We start from the raw sequence: 16,919 nt of genomic DNA, 5'->3' as shown, positions 1-16,919 counted from the left end.
ATAGATGAACAGATGATTTCATTCCAATATATTGCAAAATAAAATTTTTGGTCACAGAAAAATAACTACATAAAACACATCATTTATAACTTAGCACATCAAATTGCAATATTTGATATATTTTTGGAATTTAAGGTAAAAACGCTTCAATTTTGTACAAGTAAAACTGCAAATATATCCAAACTGGAGAGGAAACTGCAAGCTGGTGAACCCTATACCGTTTTAGCATGTGTTCCTTAATATGTGCTATGTGGTTAGAGCGAGCTAAGTTCTCAATAAAAATTTCAGCTTTCTTCTGAGGCTTTGATAGTTTCTGCACCACTTCCTTCTGACTTTTTTTTTTCTCCTCTGCAAAGGAGGTCAATAAGCTACTTTCTAACCAGTCTGTGTCACAACAGTTGGAGGCAGAAGCAAAAAGATCAGCTACATCAGGTCAAAAGAATAACACAAGACATACGACTGATGAGAAGCAATGAAAGCCCTGCATGTCCCCTCATAAAGATTAGGTGTCCTTCTGGGAGCAGAAATGTAACTTGGATTTAAGCGCTGTCTATGTCTACAGCAGTTGAGCCCTGTGGCGCAGAGTGGTAAAGCTGTAGTGCTGCAGTCGGGAGCCCTCTGCTCACGACCTGAATTCGATCCCAGCGAAAGCTGGTTCAGGTAGCCGGCTCCAGGTTGACTCAGCCTTCCATCCTTCTGAGGTTGGTAAAACAAGTACCCAGCTTGCTGGGGGGAAACTGTAGAGGACTGGGGAAGGCAATGGAAAACCACCCCGTAAAAAGTTTGTGGCGAAAACGTTGTGAAAGCAACATCACCCCGGAGTCGAAAAACGACTGGTGCTTGCACAGGGGACCTTTCCTTTACCTTTTTTTTATGTCTACAGCATGACAATTCTGTCTTTAAAAGCATTTCACTCATTGTAAAAGAGAAAATATTTCATAAGTTTTTTTCTCAATATTCCCCAGAAGCCCCAATTTTTCTGCCAGAAAAAAATTTTTTAAAGGTTTTTTTTGGGGGGGAAAACAGCCCCCTCCCCATTTTTTTTCAAGTCCCCTCCATCTCTAGCATAAGGGAAGAAGAACATGGTGCATAAGGAAAGAAAACAAGCTCATACCCAACCTGAACAGAGTCTCGTCACACAGCCAGTTCTAGGACTGCGTAAATTTTACATGGAAACCGATGCTCAGCACTAAGAAGTTCAAGTAATTCATCCATAATATACATATAAAATATTGGTCTTATACATCTTCAGCATTTCACAAATATGGATTTCCCATATGACAAGGACTGGTGAAGTCGAAAGGCAGAAGGAACAAGGAATCATGAAGGAGAAGAAGGGAATTAAAAAACGACCAACATGACAGTTCAATTACTGATATGGATGTAATTTTCTTCATTGATTAGTTCCCTCCTGAGTTCAAACAGGCAACATATTCTAGCTGTAGATTTTATTAATCTTTTCTCAAGTAATGACTGGAAATATCAGAGGTGGGCGCTTACAAGCTCTTGTGAATTCTAAGAAGAATTAATCAGAGATCATAAGCAGTTGGTTTATCATACAGTAACATGCACTTTGTTGAGAATATTACACAGACACGTGTTCTGTGCCTCTTTCTGCCCACAGCTAGCCATTTGAGTACAATCTTTTCATCAAGAGCCAACTTACGATCTCAGTTCCCCATCTAAGTCTTGCTGCCGTAACTTCCTGAAGTCCGCGTCTAGTGCTTGGTAGTTTTCTTCTGACGTGTCATAAAAACCTAAAGCCGGCTTCTTTTCAAATGGGATCTCGGCATTATAGTCGACTCCCCTCTTCTTTTTCCTTTTCTTCTGGATCTCAATCCCTGCAGCTCGGAGTTCCCTCCTCTTCTGGAGGGCAGCCAGGCGCCTAAGAAGGTAGATGTAAATTAATTCAATTTTTTCAATTAACGTTTTTTGGTCACCAAATACGGACCACTTTTAGAAGAGATGCCGTTAATGTATTCCCCGTGTTAAAATACAGAGTCCAGACTGACAAGTTTAGCTCCACAGAAATATTCAATTCCAATAAGCACAGCAGAAGACATCAATTTTAGTTCAGCAATCAAATGCGTTTAATACAAAGTGTCAAGTACGTGCTTGGCTTTACTGCTGCTGCAGTTATTGAGTGGAACAGATGTCCAGACTAACAACAGTTCAGACACATTCTTCTCATGAGATGCATTTTCTTCATATTTGTAGTCTTACTGACGCTGGGGCAGATTCCCACCCCCCCGACTTCTCTATATCACTGACTAATCACCCCTTCTTGTAGTGATGTTCCTCAACCAATAAAAGCTATCTATATTTTGGAAGTAATGTATTAAAATGACTTCTCATTTGTCCTCTTTGAACCACAGCCTTCCAGCGCACTGTAGTATTTTTGCCTTCCAAACGGCAAGCTGGGTTGACAGACAGCCATTTCCCCCTAGGCCAGACGTGTCGAACACATTCGTTATGAGGCTGAATAAATAAATGAGACCTTGTCGGGCCGAGCCATGTCGGGTTGGGCCGGGCCATGTGCGTACCTATTTATGATTACGTAGCAGAGATATACACTTTATAAAGGACACAGATAAACACAAAGATTTAAAAAAATAAACATTAGCACTTGGTCTTAAAGGTGCTTTCTTTGTATTTCTCCCATGGGATCCAGGGAACTGGGCAAAGGAAGCGCTGGCTTTTTCCTTCCTTCCCCAGGGGACCAGGAGGGGGTGGCACCTCAGCCAATAAAAGGAAGAGAGGCTTGGCTCAGTAGCTCTGCTGTGCAATTGAGAGAGCCTGGCAAAGCAAGCTATTCCTCCCCCACTTCCTCCCCAAAGGAGGAGCTTCAGCCAATTGAGAAAATAGAGGCTTTGCTCTGTACCTCCTGTGGGATTGAGCAAGCCTTGCAAAGCAAGCTGTGATGCAGAAGAAAGCAAGAGAGAGGGAGAAAGAAGCAGATGACAGCTAGTTGCTTGGGGGCCTGATAGGAGCCCTCCAGGGGCCTGATTCGGCCCCCGGGCCGCATGTCTGACACCCCTGCCCTAGGCTATCCCATGGTCTTCATTGCCCAAATCAGTCTGAAATGTGGCTGCTGTATCATCTGCTCTGGGTTCATCCTAGATCAACTGGTGATCTGAACCCATCCCCATTTTTTAAAGTAAATGCAAAGAAAAAAAGGAAGAGTGATGAAAATACGGAGGAAGCACAGCATCACTGCGCTAAAGCACAGCCCCTTTTCCGAGTCTCATTGCTGTCCTTACCTATCTTCCCTTGCCATGCTTTGAGAGCAGAAGGGAAAAGGGAGAGTCTGGACCAAACTGTTCATCCATGTGGCCATGTCAGCCAAGCACAGTTGCCCAAACTGCACCTTAGGAGCCACATGTGGCTCTTCCACACATATTGTGGGGCTCTCGAAGCTCCTGCCACCCCATTGGCCAGCTTGGAGAAGGCATTTACCGTATTTTTTGGTCCATTAGACGCTCCGGACCATTAGACGCAGGTGCCTGGCTGGGGGACAAGCGGCGAGATCGCTCCCTCCGCCCCCACCGCAAACCCAGCACTTCGCAGGGAGCGATTTCACTGCTTGTCTCCCAGCCAGGCACACAGGCGCGGGGGAAGCACGCCGCCCCCTCCACAGTTGGCGCTCGCGAAGCGCTGGGTTTGAGGAGGGGGCGGGTGCTTCCTCCGTGCCTGTCTGCCTGGCTTCAGCTGATGCTTACAGCAAGCGCCAGGATCGCTCCCTCCACCCTCCGATCCCAGCGCTTGCTTTAAGCATCAGCTGAAGCCAGGCAGACAGGCACGGAGGAAGCACCCGCCCCCTCCGCAAACCCAGCGCTTCGTGAGCGCCGGCTGTGGAGGGGGCGGCGTGCTTTCTCCGTGCCTGCCTGGCTTCAGCTCTGATGCTTAAAGCAAGCGCTGGGATCGGAGGGCGGAGGGAGCGATCCTGGCGCTTGCTGTAAGCGTCAGAGCTGGAGCCAGGCAGGCAGGCGCGGGGGAAGCGCCGGGATCAGAGGCGGAGGCAGCGGATCGCCCCCCCCCCGAGGAAGGTACGTACCTTCGCTCCATAAGAAGCACACACTTTTCCCCCCACTTTTTTTTTTGGGGGGGGGAGTGCGTCTTATTGTGCGAAAAATACGGTAGTTGCTTTCTTTCCATCTCTTCCTTCCTGTCCCATCCCCATCTTCCTTCCTCCCTTCCTTCTCCCCTCAAACATCTGGCATTCATCTCTTGCGTCTCTCAAACATCTGTCGTTTATTCTATGGGGCTCTTTATATTAAGCAAGTTAGGCCACCCCAGGTTCAGAGTAATGGAGCTATTGTAGCATGCAGATGGTTCTGTTGTTTGGCCACCAAGTATTTGAGTAATCCAACCACAAAAACAACAACAACAACAGCAACACAAACCTTGGGAAAGACAAGACCCACACTACCTCAGGATGAAACCAATAGAAAATCAGCCACGAAAAGCAAACGTATGAGCAGTGTTCCCTCTAAGCAGACTTAGCATGAGCTAGCTCACAGCTTTTTAGCCTCCAGCTCAGGAAGGATGACCTCAGAGCACAATAATTCATGCAGTCACTCACAACTTTTATGCCAGAAGCTAGCAAAGTAGAATTTTTGCTCACAAGACTCTGCAGCGTAGAGGGAACACTGATCATGAGAGAAGGCATGCCTACCTGGCTTCTTCTAACTGCTTCTCTCTTGCTTTCCTTTTGGCTTTCTTCCCCTGTGTGTTCGCCAAACGAGCTCTTGCTTCAGAAAGCATCTCAAGTTCATCTGCAAAAGAAATATAGAAAATTAACACTTGCTCATTGACAGCCGTCAGCAGAAGACAAACAGAGAGGAAGAGTATGAAAAATTGGGGGTGGGGGAAAGCAAGTCAAAGTACAGATTCCAGATGCCCTGAAAACATTCAAAATCTCATCTGGCTCCAGGGCTTTTTTTTGTAGCAGGAACTCCTTTGCATATTAGGTCATGCCCCCCTGATGTAGCCAATCCTCCAAGAGCTTATAGGGCTCCTCTTACAGGGCCTACTGTAAGCTCTTGGAGGATTGGCTGCATCAGGAAGGTGTGGCCTAATAGGCAAAGGAGTTCCTGCTACAAAAAAAGCCCTGACTGGCTCTATGGATGTCTCTTCCCTTAGCTTTAGTCCACATTGCTTAGTTCTCTCTCCTAGGGATATAGGAATGATACAACTCCTACATCTTGAATCTGTTTCAGGATTGTAGCCATGCTGGTCTTCAGTAGAACAGCTACGTTCAAGTCTAGTAACACCTTAAGAGACCCAAAAGATTTTTGGGAAGCTCTTGACTCTTGAAAGGTTATATCCCAAAACATCTTGTTGGTCTCTTACGTGCTACCAGACTTGAATTTTGTTTGAATCTGGTGACCTATCAGCAGAAGGTGTAAGCTGTTGCAGATTTTTGACACACTCCCCTCTGCCCAACAGTCCCTTCTGACTGCACACGCCAAGCTGATTTCTGGAGTTGTAGGACCCCTAAGACAAACAGCTGTGTTCTCTGGAGGGGGCTGTTGTAAAGAAGGGGAAGGGAGCAAAACCACTGCTCCTCCTTCTTCCATCATGTGGTTAGGAAACTGTTAGGGCTTAGAGATACCTTTAGCAGAGTTGTGTGGAGAGAACCACAAAAAACAAGCCAGGCAGACGTTTTAGCTTAAGAATAAAGTAGTTTACTTTCACTATGAGGAAAGGGTAGACTGGGATTATTAGAAAACAAAAGGAAGATTCATTATCCTATCTAGTCTCTAGACTACATCTCGACGCTCTTGAGTCCAAACTCTAACTGCATGGAGATCTGAGGGCTTTACACAAAGGGCAATAAAAACTGACCAAATGGTTTCCCCCAGACCACCTCCCAAATATATGGATTAGCCTATTAGGGCTTTCCTTCAATGGTCACTATGCATATTGACACCCAGCCTGAGCGGGAAATACTTGCACACATTCTCATTGGCTCTACCCCTCACTGGCTAAACATCAGCATGCGTATACATGCATTTAATTAACTCATGACAACAGGAAGTGAAATTGCAATAGAAACCCAACAGAAGGAAGCAATTCTGCCCCTTTCCATTCTTTACGTCGCTCCACAAGTCCACGTGGCAGCTGGATATTGTGATCTTAAGAAGCAACTTCCCTGGGATCAGAAAGAACCCCCCCCCCCCCCGAGAAGGATGGGAAGGCAACAAAAATCTGCACTCCCGTCTGCTGCCGGATGGCTGGATGCAATGCAGTATCTTTTCAAACGGCTGATTCAGTTGATAAAAACAGAATTACAAACTCTCACTTGTACCGTTAAAGGATGATGTTCTTAAGAACAGCAAGGATTTTTATTACTGCACTGAAAAATCACCTAATGTCCTTCTCAAGGGTAGTGTCTGGGAGTAAGATCAAGTCCAGCTAGGCTGGCCCCTAGCATGATGTCAGTAACATGCAGAAAGTCACAATGTTGAACTGAAGTATGGATTACACAACTTAACAGATGACGATGATATTGGATTTATACCCCGCCCTATACTCTGAATCTCAGAGCGGCTTACAATCTCCTTTCCCTTCCTCCCCTGCAACTGAAAGATCTCTCCCAGAAGCTGCCCTTTCAAGGACAGCTCTGCGATAGCTATGGCTGACCCAAGGCCATTCCAGTAAGTAAAACTTGCAAGGCACACAAGAGAAGCAGACCGTTAAGTGAAAACGGGAAAGTGAGCCAAGTTCGCAAAACATTTCCTCTAGTATACCCTCATCCATATCGATGGGATCTGGTCTGGCTGGCTTGGTTTCTGGGTTTGGGTCAATCTCTCCAGGTTTAAGTTTCCGAGGATCGTCAGCAGTTTCTTCTTCGTTGTCTCTCTGAGCAGCCTTATCCCTGAAAAGGTGACAGCCCAAGAGACAGCGGTGATACTTATGTGAAAAAGATGAACTTAAAGGAATCCTAAAAGAAATGCAGCACTGGTAACCCACATCTAAGAAACCCACACCAACGCTAGCTGGTCTCAGTAAAGGGTCTGAATTCCCTAGGAAGCAGACAGTCCCAGCAGAACCACGGGCAGAGCTGACAGGTTCACAACTGCCCCAAATTCTATCTATCCCGCCCCCTCCCCCCAATTTTCTTCTGCAATTGGAAAAGCCCCGAAGAACCTCCCAACATCAAACAAGCGGTGTTGTTTGTTACTGAACAGAGCTACTTACAGAAGAAATTCATAATGTTCCAGGCACTGGGCGGCTGTTCTTCCAATGATGGGTGCAATGGTCCTCCACTGGGTTGGCATAAGTTTCGCCAAATGCAGGAGCTTCTCTTCTTCTTCCCGGGACCATTCTGTCTTCTTTATACTGGGGTCGAGCCACTCGTACCTTATTGGCAAAGTGAAAAGTGAGGGGTTTTTTTCCTTAACATAAAACACGAAAACTCTTGTCAACTAATCTTATGTCATATCAACAACTCTCAAGGCGCTCTAACGACACAAAGAAAGAATGAAACGAGCAGGGTTGGATCCTGTCTAAAACTTCCCTGCATTGATGCACGACTCCTCCCACCCCACTGTAGTCTGAAAGTGTGCGGACTCTTATCTGGGAGAACTGGGTTTGATTCCCCACGCCTCCATTTGCAACTGCTGGAATGGCCTTGGGTCAGCCATCGCTCTTGCACGAGTTGTCCTTGAAAGGACAGCTTCTGTCAGAGCTCTCTCAGCCCCACCCACTTCACAGGGTGTCAGCTGTGGGGGAAGAAGATAAAGGAGATTGTAAGCTGCTCTGAGACTGATTCAGAGAGAAGGGCGGGGTATAAATCTACAGTCTTCTTCTTCTCCTTGGGGATCCCAAGGAACAGAATGAAGGGGGAGCTGGGAGGACTGCCATGGAAGGAGGGGGAATCTGGCAAAAATTGCAACCCATGCCTGCGAGAGGGAGCACACAGACATTTGACAGATTCCAACCCCACAAGTTTTGCAATTTGATATTTGCATTCCCAGGAGCTAACCATAACAGTGCCATGTTAACGTATTATGCAGAGGCACTCCACTCTGACCTCACTGATTTTAGTGAACTTAATCTGGACTACGTAATTCTTACAGGGTTGCACTGTAAGGCTCTGAACCAGAGGCACTGAACTCATTTGTCACAAGGACCAGATCTGACATAAATATCATTTTGTCGGGCTGGGCCGAGGAGTGCCATAAAATGTAATGCCAGGCACAGGGGATACAAACTTTATAAAGGGCAAAAGAACATTTTACTCAAATTGCAAGTATGCTTTCAACAGTCACACTCTTAATAGTGTCTTGTCAAAGTATCTCCCTGATGCTCACCCTCCCACTTCCACTGCACATTATTATCACTGGGACAGTATAAAGATATGTACTGCACAGCCTTCGTTATCTGGCAAGAAAGGTAATGAACGGTTGCTCGCAGGCTGGATAACAGCCTTGGACAGGCCCTACGTTTGACACCTCGGCTCTAAACTGACCTTAAGCTCAAAAGTTAAGATATCGATGCAGCAAGCAGTCAATCTGAAATCTACTGTAGTCTCTACCAGCACTGAACCTGCTGTAAGCTGCTGTTTATGCAATCAAGATATGGTTACCCGATCAAGACGGGATTGGATAAAGATATGGAGCAGAGGTCCATCAGTGGTTCTTAGCCAGAAGGCACAGAAGGAGCATTATGTCTGGGGCAGTGGTGCTTTGTATCCTTAGTGCTTGTGGGAGGGCTTCTGGAGTCCACAGAGGGAAGGCTTCCGGAGTCCTGGCCCCGCTGATGGACCTCCTGATGGCACCTGGCTTTTGGCCACTGCATGACACAGAGTGTTGGACTGGATGGGCCACTGGCCTGATCCAACATGGCTTCTCTTACGTTCTTACTGCTGCAGTGAGTCCAGCTGTATAAGTTCAGAGAACACCTGGCAATAACATTATATCATTATAGGTCCGGGCCCCTGATAAGAATTATCGGGGGGGGGGGGGAGTGAGTAGATTGGAAGGCTCCCCCCACTAGATCACCCTGTAGCAGGCAGCTGAAGAGTAGCTCACTTATCTCTGAACCTGAGCAGTTCCATATGGAAGGAGGTTTTCTCCTATCCCATGCCGGACAGAAAAGACCGAAGGAGCAGGAATCCCACTAACTCTAATTTCACCCACTGTTTCAGGATATTGTAGAGTTCAGAGTTATCGAAGACTCTTGTGAGTTGGATAAAAAGATTACTGAGAGAGCAAATATAAGATGTGATTCAATACGGAGTGTCTGCAAGATGCTCATTTCTCCTTTGGATTCCCCTCAGAACAGCTGGCATACTTTCTTACTGTTTCCTTGCAACATGAGGGATTTCTGACTTCTATACATAACCTTAGTTACTTTATCAACTTTACTGGATGAATTATTCTGAACTTCCTACTGCTAACGCCCCCAATTCCCCCCAAAGACAACACTCTATTGCATACCATCTGGCTTTGCACTGCTTTGCTGATTTCCTGTGCAACAGGGACGCAATACGAGACCACTGGTTTTTGCCATATTTCATCACAGCCGCTTTAAGAATTTCATCCTTAAAAACCAAAAGAAGTTTGGGTAGTTATTTCTTGCAACACTTCTCCGGAATTCTTGAGCGTAACAGAGCACAAGCCACTCTGTTCATCCCATAAATACAGAAAGCGAAGAAAAGATGTTGACGTGAAAGCCTTTTCACCGCCATTTAATCACAACTCGCTCTGATTGTGTAACAAATTCCATCACACCTAGGCGAGCAGGGTTACAGCTAGGACCCTCCCCACCTCCAACCAAGCGCACCTTGCCCTTGAGCCCACTGAGAGCACCTTAAGCAAATGATGATCGATCAGACCTTCACTCCTGATAACGTGCTTCCTCACAATCCAACTCTGGTTCTCAAGAAGCCTAATATTTCACAAGTACACAATGTGCTATTGTTTTCAGCTGTGTCATTAATCAAGCCAGTTTTACCTTGAGTGTGGCGAAGAAAGGAAAATGACATTTTCTCCCTTCCAAGCAGAACATTAAGGCAAAGGGAGATCAGTCTCTTCCCTGAAAGAACTTGGTTCCTGCTGCCAGTTGCCCCCCAAGGTTGGAGTACAAAGGGCAAAGGAAATCTCGCTGCTGCCTGTAGCGAGAGGAATTAGGACCACGTGGAGTTCTGCCATATGAACATATGAAGCTACCTTATACTGAATCGGAACCTCGGTCCATCGAAGTCAGTATTGTCTACTCAGACTGGCAGCGACTCTCTAAGGTCTCAAACTGAGGTTTTTCATGCCTATTTGCCTGGACCCTTTTAGTTGGGAGATGCCGGGGATTGAACCTGGGACCTTCCGTTTACCAAGCAGATGCTCTACCACTGAGCCACCATCCCTCCCCGTCACATTCATCAAAGCAAACCCAGGCTGGAAAAGATCATCTGAACCTTAAGTTATATATATTCTGTCAAACTGATCCCTCTTCCTTTTCCCTTCCATTGGTGTATTCTGATGGACAGTAAATGGTTAATGCTGTTTGGATGTCTAAGACCCTTGAGTGACAGGGGATTTGGGATTCAAATTGAATTCTTCAGTTGAGAGAGTCAGTTAGAAGTGGCAGCTGAGGGCTGATGGTTAACAGTGCGAGAGCAAAGCAGACTGGGAGCGGCTCAAAAAGGATTCTGAATTGGGGAAGTGGAACACCTAACTCATTTGTATCAAAACTAAGGGGAACAGCTTAGCTTCTGAGTTTTGACAAGATTTGGGTAACCTGAGCAAGCTGTGTGTAAAGTGCCATCAACTTACGTTGACCATGCAGGGTTTTGAAGACACGAGATATTCGCAAGTGGTTTGACATTGCCTGCCTCTGCATAGCAACCGGGTCTCCGGGGCCGATCTGACATAGCTTCCAAGGCTGGGCTAGCCTGGGTCAAGCAGCTCAGGACAATAAATAGTAGCCATTCGACACTGCCCCCGGCAATGTTCCCTCTACACTGCAGTCATGTGAGCAGAAATTCTATTTTGTGAGCAAGTGGCAATGTGAGCTACCGCATAAGTAAGTTTGCTCTGGGGCCATTTCCTGAGCCAAGACAAAAATGTGCAAGCCAGAGGCTAAAACCTGTGAGCTGACTCACACTAACTCATAGGGTTGCCAGATCCAATTCAAGAAATACCTGGGGACTTTGGGGGTGGAGCCAGGAGACATTGGGGGTGGAGCCAGGGTGTGACAAGCATAACTGAACTCCAAAGGGAGTTCCAACAATTCAATTTAAAGGGACCGCACACCTTTTATAAATGCCTTCCTTCCACTGGAAATAATGGATAGGGGCACATATGAACATATGAAGCTGCCTTATACTGAATCAGACCTTTGGTCCATCAAAGTCAGTATTGTCTTCTCAGACTGGCAGCGGCTCTCCAGGGTCTCAAGCTGAGGCTTTTTCACACCTATTTGCCTGGACCCTTTTTTGGAGATGCCAGGGATTGAACCTGGGACCTTCTGCTTCCCAAGCAGATGCTCTACCACTGAGCCACCGTCCCTCCCTTCTTTGGGGGCTCAGAGAATTGGGCCCTCTGGTCCAATCTTTATGAAACTTGGAAGGTGTTTTGAGGAGAGATACCAGATGCTATGCTGAAAAATTGCTGCCTCTACCTCAAAAAACAGCCCCCTAGAGCCCCAGATGAATTCTCCATTACGCCCTATGAGAATCGGTCTCCATGGGGAATAATGGAGTGCCCAGCAGACATTTCCTTCAAAACCCCCTCCCCCCATTTTCTGATGACCCTAAAGCGAGGGGAAGGCCTCCAAACCAGAGGATCCCTTGCCCCCCCCCCGGGGGACTGGCAACCCTACTAACTCAGTTTAGAGGGAACACTGGTCCCCAGGTAGGCCTGGCAGCTAATACTGAGATCCAGGATCTGGTACGATATCCAATTAGCAGGGGTCGTTTGTTTTTTTTTAGAAAACTAGGTGGTGGAGCTCATCAGCATAACTCATTAGCACATGCCACCCGCCACCCAAAAGCAGCCTAGTGCAAGAAAGGAGAGCCCCGGGTGAGCAAGGCCTGCTTGGGCTGGCTAGAGATCAGGGTTGCTGGAGGTGTGGCAAAGCTGCTGGTGGCTGCCCGCTCTCCTAATCCAGGGATTGTTATGCAGCTGCACCTACTATTCAATGGACAAGGTAGGTAGATGGGGAGGAGGGGGGCATTAGAAAGGTTCAGGAGTTGTGCTCCTGTGAGCTCCTGCTGAATCGAAGGCCTGCCCATTAGCCTCTTCAGCCCCTAGCATCGTTTTATGTTATCTCAAAAAAACCATCAACGGTGCACGATTCCTTCCCACTGCACAAGCCACCCATTCAGAACCAGAAGTCTTTTCCCCGCGCACGCGCAACAGAGACCCCACTATTCCCCCCGCGCATGCGCTCTGGCGTTCCCTCACTGAGGTTGAAGAGGCCTCCGGAGGGAAAAGAGACAGGCAAGCGGGAATGAGCGCAGAGGAAGAGAAAGGGACGCGCTACTCACTTCTGTGTTGCGCCACACGCCTCCTTTAATCATAATCCGCGGCATTTTGGCGGCGGAAAAAGGCGAGCTCTAGGCACAAGGGGAATAACGGCCGCGGCCCAGGCCCGTCGCCCCGAGTTCCTCGCCGCAGAAACAGCGGTTGGGGCAATGCGCATGCGCGGTCGGATAGACGGCAACCAGAGAAGCTTCGGGATTGGAGGAGACGGAAGCGCTCGTCGTTCTCTCTTCGTCCCTCCCCCCCTCCCGTCCTGCTTCTTGACGCATGCGTAGTACGTGAGAAATGTTCCGGTGGGGAAGCTGTCACAGCGCCACCTTTCGGGCGCCAAGAAGACACCGCGGCTGCTCGCAGGGAGGGATTTGCAGAAATATATTTTGCTAAAAGTGCGAGGAGCAATGTTCCGTCTAAGTTGCAGAATCTTGTGAGCAAAAATTCTACTTTGTGAGCTACTGGCATTAAAGTTGTGAGCTACGGCATAAATTATTGTGCTCTAGGGTCATTCTCCCTGAGCTAAGACAAAAATGTGTGAGCTGGAGGAGGCTAAAAAATCTGTGAGCTAGCTCACACTAACCCAGCTTAGAGGGAACATTGTTTAAGACAGATAGTATATTAATCAAATACATATATATTTGCTGCCTCGGAAACAAGATGCCACCAATGTTCCCTCTAAGCAAGGGGTGGCCAATGGTAGCTCTCCAGATGTTTTTTGCCTACATTTTGCCAATGGCTGGAGCTGACGGGAGTTGTAGGGGAAAACATCTGGAGAGCTACCATTGGCCACCCCTGCTCTTAGCTGTAGTCCCTGGCTCGCGCATTTTTGTCTTGGCCCAGGAAAAAATGGCCCCGGAGCAAACTGAAAAATCTGTGAGCCAGCTCATCCTAACTCAGTTTAGAAGGAACATTGGCAAAGAGAGACCTTTTTTATTTGCTGTGACTAACACAGCTACCCGTCGGGGGCCGTGGCTGCCAAGGACACACTGGGTTGAATGCAGAGAGTCTTCCATCTGCTATTCGGAGAAGCAGAAACTAAAGCAAGGGCGTTTTTTGGGGGGGAAAAATCTTGCTTGTCCACCGTTGTGATGTCCAAGTAGCTGTTATTTCATTGGGATGCACTCAAATTTACAAATGAGACTGGACTCTTCCCCCCACCCCCCACCTACATGTGATCTGCATACTCAAGACTTCCACATCATGGATTAAAACTGGTGGATGTTCAGTAGGGTGAAGTTGCAAGGTTTTGTTGGGGGGGTTTTGGAGCAAAAACCTAGTTCCGGCTGGCTTGGTGTCAGGGGGTGTGGTCCAATATGCAAATGAATTCCTGCTTTTCTTTTATTATAATTTTAATAGTTCGAGCAATATTGCATTTAAAAACAAAACAAAAAAACCAATGGAAACATAGATACATTACTATAACTAATTAATGCAATCCTTCCGAATTCATCGATGTTTAACAATAGGTTGCATAATATACATAAGCAATGGGGCTATAAAAAAAAAATCAATTAACTTTCTATAATCTTGATTCTGTCGAAGGATGGGGGTACCAAACAGACACTACATGTCGTTCATATTGGGCGTAAGATATGTCGTATGAATTATAAGCGATTTTGCATAATAGGAACGTTTCCCACTGCTGGGCTTTTCCTACAAAAAAAGCCCTGCGAAACAATGGTGCCATCTGGGAGTGTGGCCTAATATGCAAATGATGCCGGCTGGGCTTTTTGTACAAAAAAAAGTCCTATCAGGTGAGTAGCCTCGTTGGTCTGAAGCAACAGAAAGTTTGAGTCCAGTTTTATTCAGGGGGGGTGAGTTTTTGTGTGCACGCACGCTGGACTCAAACTTTGTTCTACTGCTTCAGACCATGGCTTACCCACCTATGTCTGAGGAAGCGTGCGTGCACACTAAAGTGGATACCCAGAAATAAAGCTTTGTTAGTCTTAAAGGTGCCGCTGGGCTCTAGCGAGCCAGTTTGGTGTAGTGGTTAAGTGCGCGGACTCTTATCTGGGAGAACCGGGTTTGATTCCCCACTCCTCCACTTGCACCTGCTGGAATGGCCTTGGGTCAGCCATAGCTCTGGCAGAGTTGCCCTTGAGAGGGCAGCTGCTGTGAGAGCCCTCTCAGCCCCACCCACCTCACAGGGTGTCTGTTGTGGGGGAGGAAGGTAAAGGAGATTGTGAGCCGCTCTGAGACTCTTCGGAGTGGAGGGCGGGATATAAATCCAATATCTTCTTCATCTTCTTCTAGCAGCATCATTCTGGATGAAGTTATATATCTATATATAATAAAATGGGTCGTACAAGGCAGTCCAGAAGTAGGGTTGCCAGCCTCCAGGTGGGTTAGAAAGAAACACACTCTCTCCATTTACAAAACAGTAGCAACGTGCAGGGGTCGTTTTGTAGAAAAACAGGTGGTGGAGCTCATCCAGGGATTGTTATGCAGCTGCACATACTATTCAATGGACAAGGAGGTGGAACTCTCAGAAAGGTTCAGGAGCTGCGTTCCTGTGAGTTCCCACTGAATCTGAGGCCTGGCAATGTGTAATACGAACTTCATTCACCAAAACACCTCGAATAAGCAATACACTAAATGCAGCTACAAAACCATCCCATGCACAATGTAGCGACTGCCCAGAATTCATGATTTACAAGGAGTCCGACGAAAAAAACAGAACCGGTCCAATTTTGTTTCAGGTGTGCTATCTTTCCTCAAGGGACCGTCTTGTCATATGTATTGGAACAGTAGACTTGAAGTGCCAAAATTTCCTGACTTCCTTAAGTTTTTTTTAATTTTTATTCATGGAACGCCTCTACTAATTTGTATCCGTCGGCATTCAGTTGAATTTGCATCCACCAGTGTTATCCAGTGAGTTGGGTCAAACGGTAGCTGTTTCCCACAAAATCTGGAAACTTGCCCGCCTAGACTGGCTGGCACTCTAGGCAAGGCTAAATTCTGCCCTTCCCCCCGGCACTGATAACATCACCAAGTCCAGGGCTTTTATCACAGGGCCTCCTGTAAGCTCTTGGAGGATCGGCTACATCAGAGGGCTGTGGCCTAACAGGCAATGGAGTTCCTGCTACAAAAAAGCCCTGCCCAATTCAGCACACCCAGAAGGCCAGCACCCTAGGCAATCACCTAGTTTGCCTAGTGACAGGGCCAACCCTGGCTTAGGGTTGCCAACTCTGGGATGGACAGTGCCTAGATATTTGGGGGCGGAACCTGGAAGACCACAGTTTGGGGACGGAGTGTTCCGCAGGGATGTGAGGCTGTAACGTCCATCCTCAAAAACAGCTGTTTTCTCCGGGCCAAAGGAACTCCAGTTGTCCGGAATCAGTTGTAATTCCAGACCCAGCCTGGAAACTGGCAACCCAAGCAGGCTATTCCACAAGCCCATAGCTTGGAACCCCATTCACACCTGACTGGGCAACATCGTTTGACAATGCGCATTTGGGGACAACGGAGGCTTTCCACGGAGGGAATACGCGGTCCTTGGAAGTTGAGTGGGAAAGGGTGCTCCTTCTATCAGCTCTCCGTGTCTTTGGTATTATTTCGGATTGTTCTAAGGAGGATCTGGGATATTGAAACCCGAAGAATCAATGCTGGTAGCTCTGGAGTTTGCTCCCCACGTTACTTTGGCCCAGGGCTTTTTTTTTTGTAGCAGGAACTCCTTTGCATATTAGGCCACACACCCCTGATGTAGCCAATCCTCCAAGAGCTTACAAGGCTCTTAGTATGGGGCCTACTGTAAGCTCCAGGACTGGCTACATCAAGGAGGTATGGCCTAATATGCAAAGGAGTTCCTGCTACAAAAAAGGCCCTAGCCTCTCTTTTCCACAAGATTCTACAGCTTGGTATTTTTCTAACCTGACCAGTCCCTTGCATCGCAGAGCTTTTATGCTAGCCAGACTTAAATCTTTTCGCTTTGGTTGTCTTGAAAGGCAGATATCGGGGCGTTCGTTATGAGGAAAGAGTTTGCTCCTGCCTCTTTAACGAACCTGATTCCGTGCAACATAATTCTTTTCCGCTGCTCTCGTTCTTCTTCTCTGCACCGCTACAGTGTCCTGAGTTCTTTGGGTGATGAGCACAAAGTAAAATGACGTATTCTGAAGCGAGCCAAGAGCCCATGAGCAAGGGGGAGATAAACCCTGCTTACTCCTGCACCTTAGATTGGTCTCCGAGTAGACTGGGAAGAAAAAAAAAATGCAGAATCAACTGAGTCTACCAAAGTAAAGCAGAAGAGTTGGCTAGGCGCCCCCCCCCCCGCCCCCGGTCAGAGTGGAGGAACCCCCGCTTTCGCAGGCTCTTGCCCGCCCCCACCTGACCTTTTTGGGCCTACTTCTAGTTCAGGCCTACTTCCGGTTTGGGGGGGGGGGGAGGGATGTGACGCTCTGGGTTTTGGGCAAACTCTAATGTTTGAAGCCAAATTTACCA

The 16,919-nt window shown here is 47.3% G+C and overlaps 1 protein-coding gene across 1 annotated transcript in view; it reads right to left on the bottom strand.

Annotated features, from left to right (window-relative positions):
• The window catches only part of CDC5L (cell division cycle 5 like), a 61,868-nt gene extending 49,142 nt beyond the window's left edge, over positions 1-12,726 (bottom strand). The window contains exons 1-6 of the mRNA XM_060231181.1: positions 12,494-12,726; positions 9,447-9,550; positions 7,204-7,365; positions 6,753-6,880; positions 4,676-4,775; positions 1,667-1,885 (exon numbers count right to left, since the gene is read on the bottom strand). Of these exons, the coding sequence (XP_060087164.1) occupies positions 1,667-1,885; positions 4,676-4,775; positions 6,753-6,880; positions 7,204-7,365; positions 9,447-9,550; positions 12,494-12,538 (758 nt within the window). The 5' untranslated portion in view covers positions 12,539-12,726. The remainder of the gene's footprint in view (positions 1-1,666; positions 1,886-4,675; positions 4,776-6,752; positions 6,881-7,203; positions 7,366-9,446; positions 9,551-12,493) is intronic.
• Positions 12,727-16,919: the final 4,193 nt, after the last annotated feature.

Source organism: Heteronotia binoei, chromosome 1 (genome assembly GCF_032191835.1).
Source record: "Heteronotia binoei isolate CCM8104 ecotype False Entrance Well chromosome 1, APGP_CSIRO_Hbin_v1, whole genome shotgun sequence".
In the NCBI taxonomy this organism is placed as follows: domain Eukaryota; kingdom Metazoa; phylum Chordata; class Lepidosauria; order Squamata; family Gekkonidae; genus Heteronotia; species Heteronotia binoei.
Note: the sequence above shows the minus strand (reverse complement) of the source record. Positions and strands in the feature narration are given on the sequence as shown.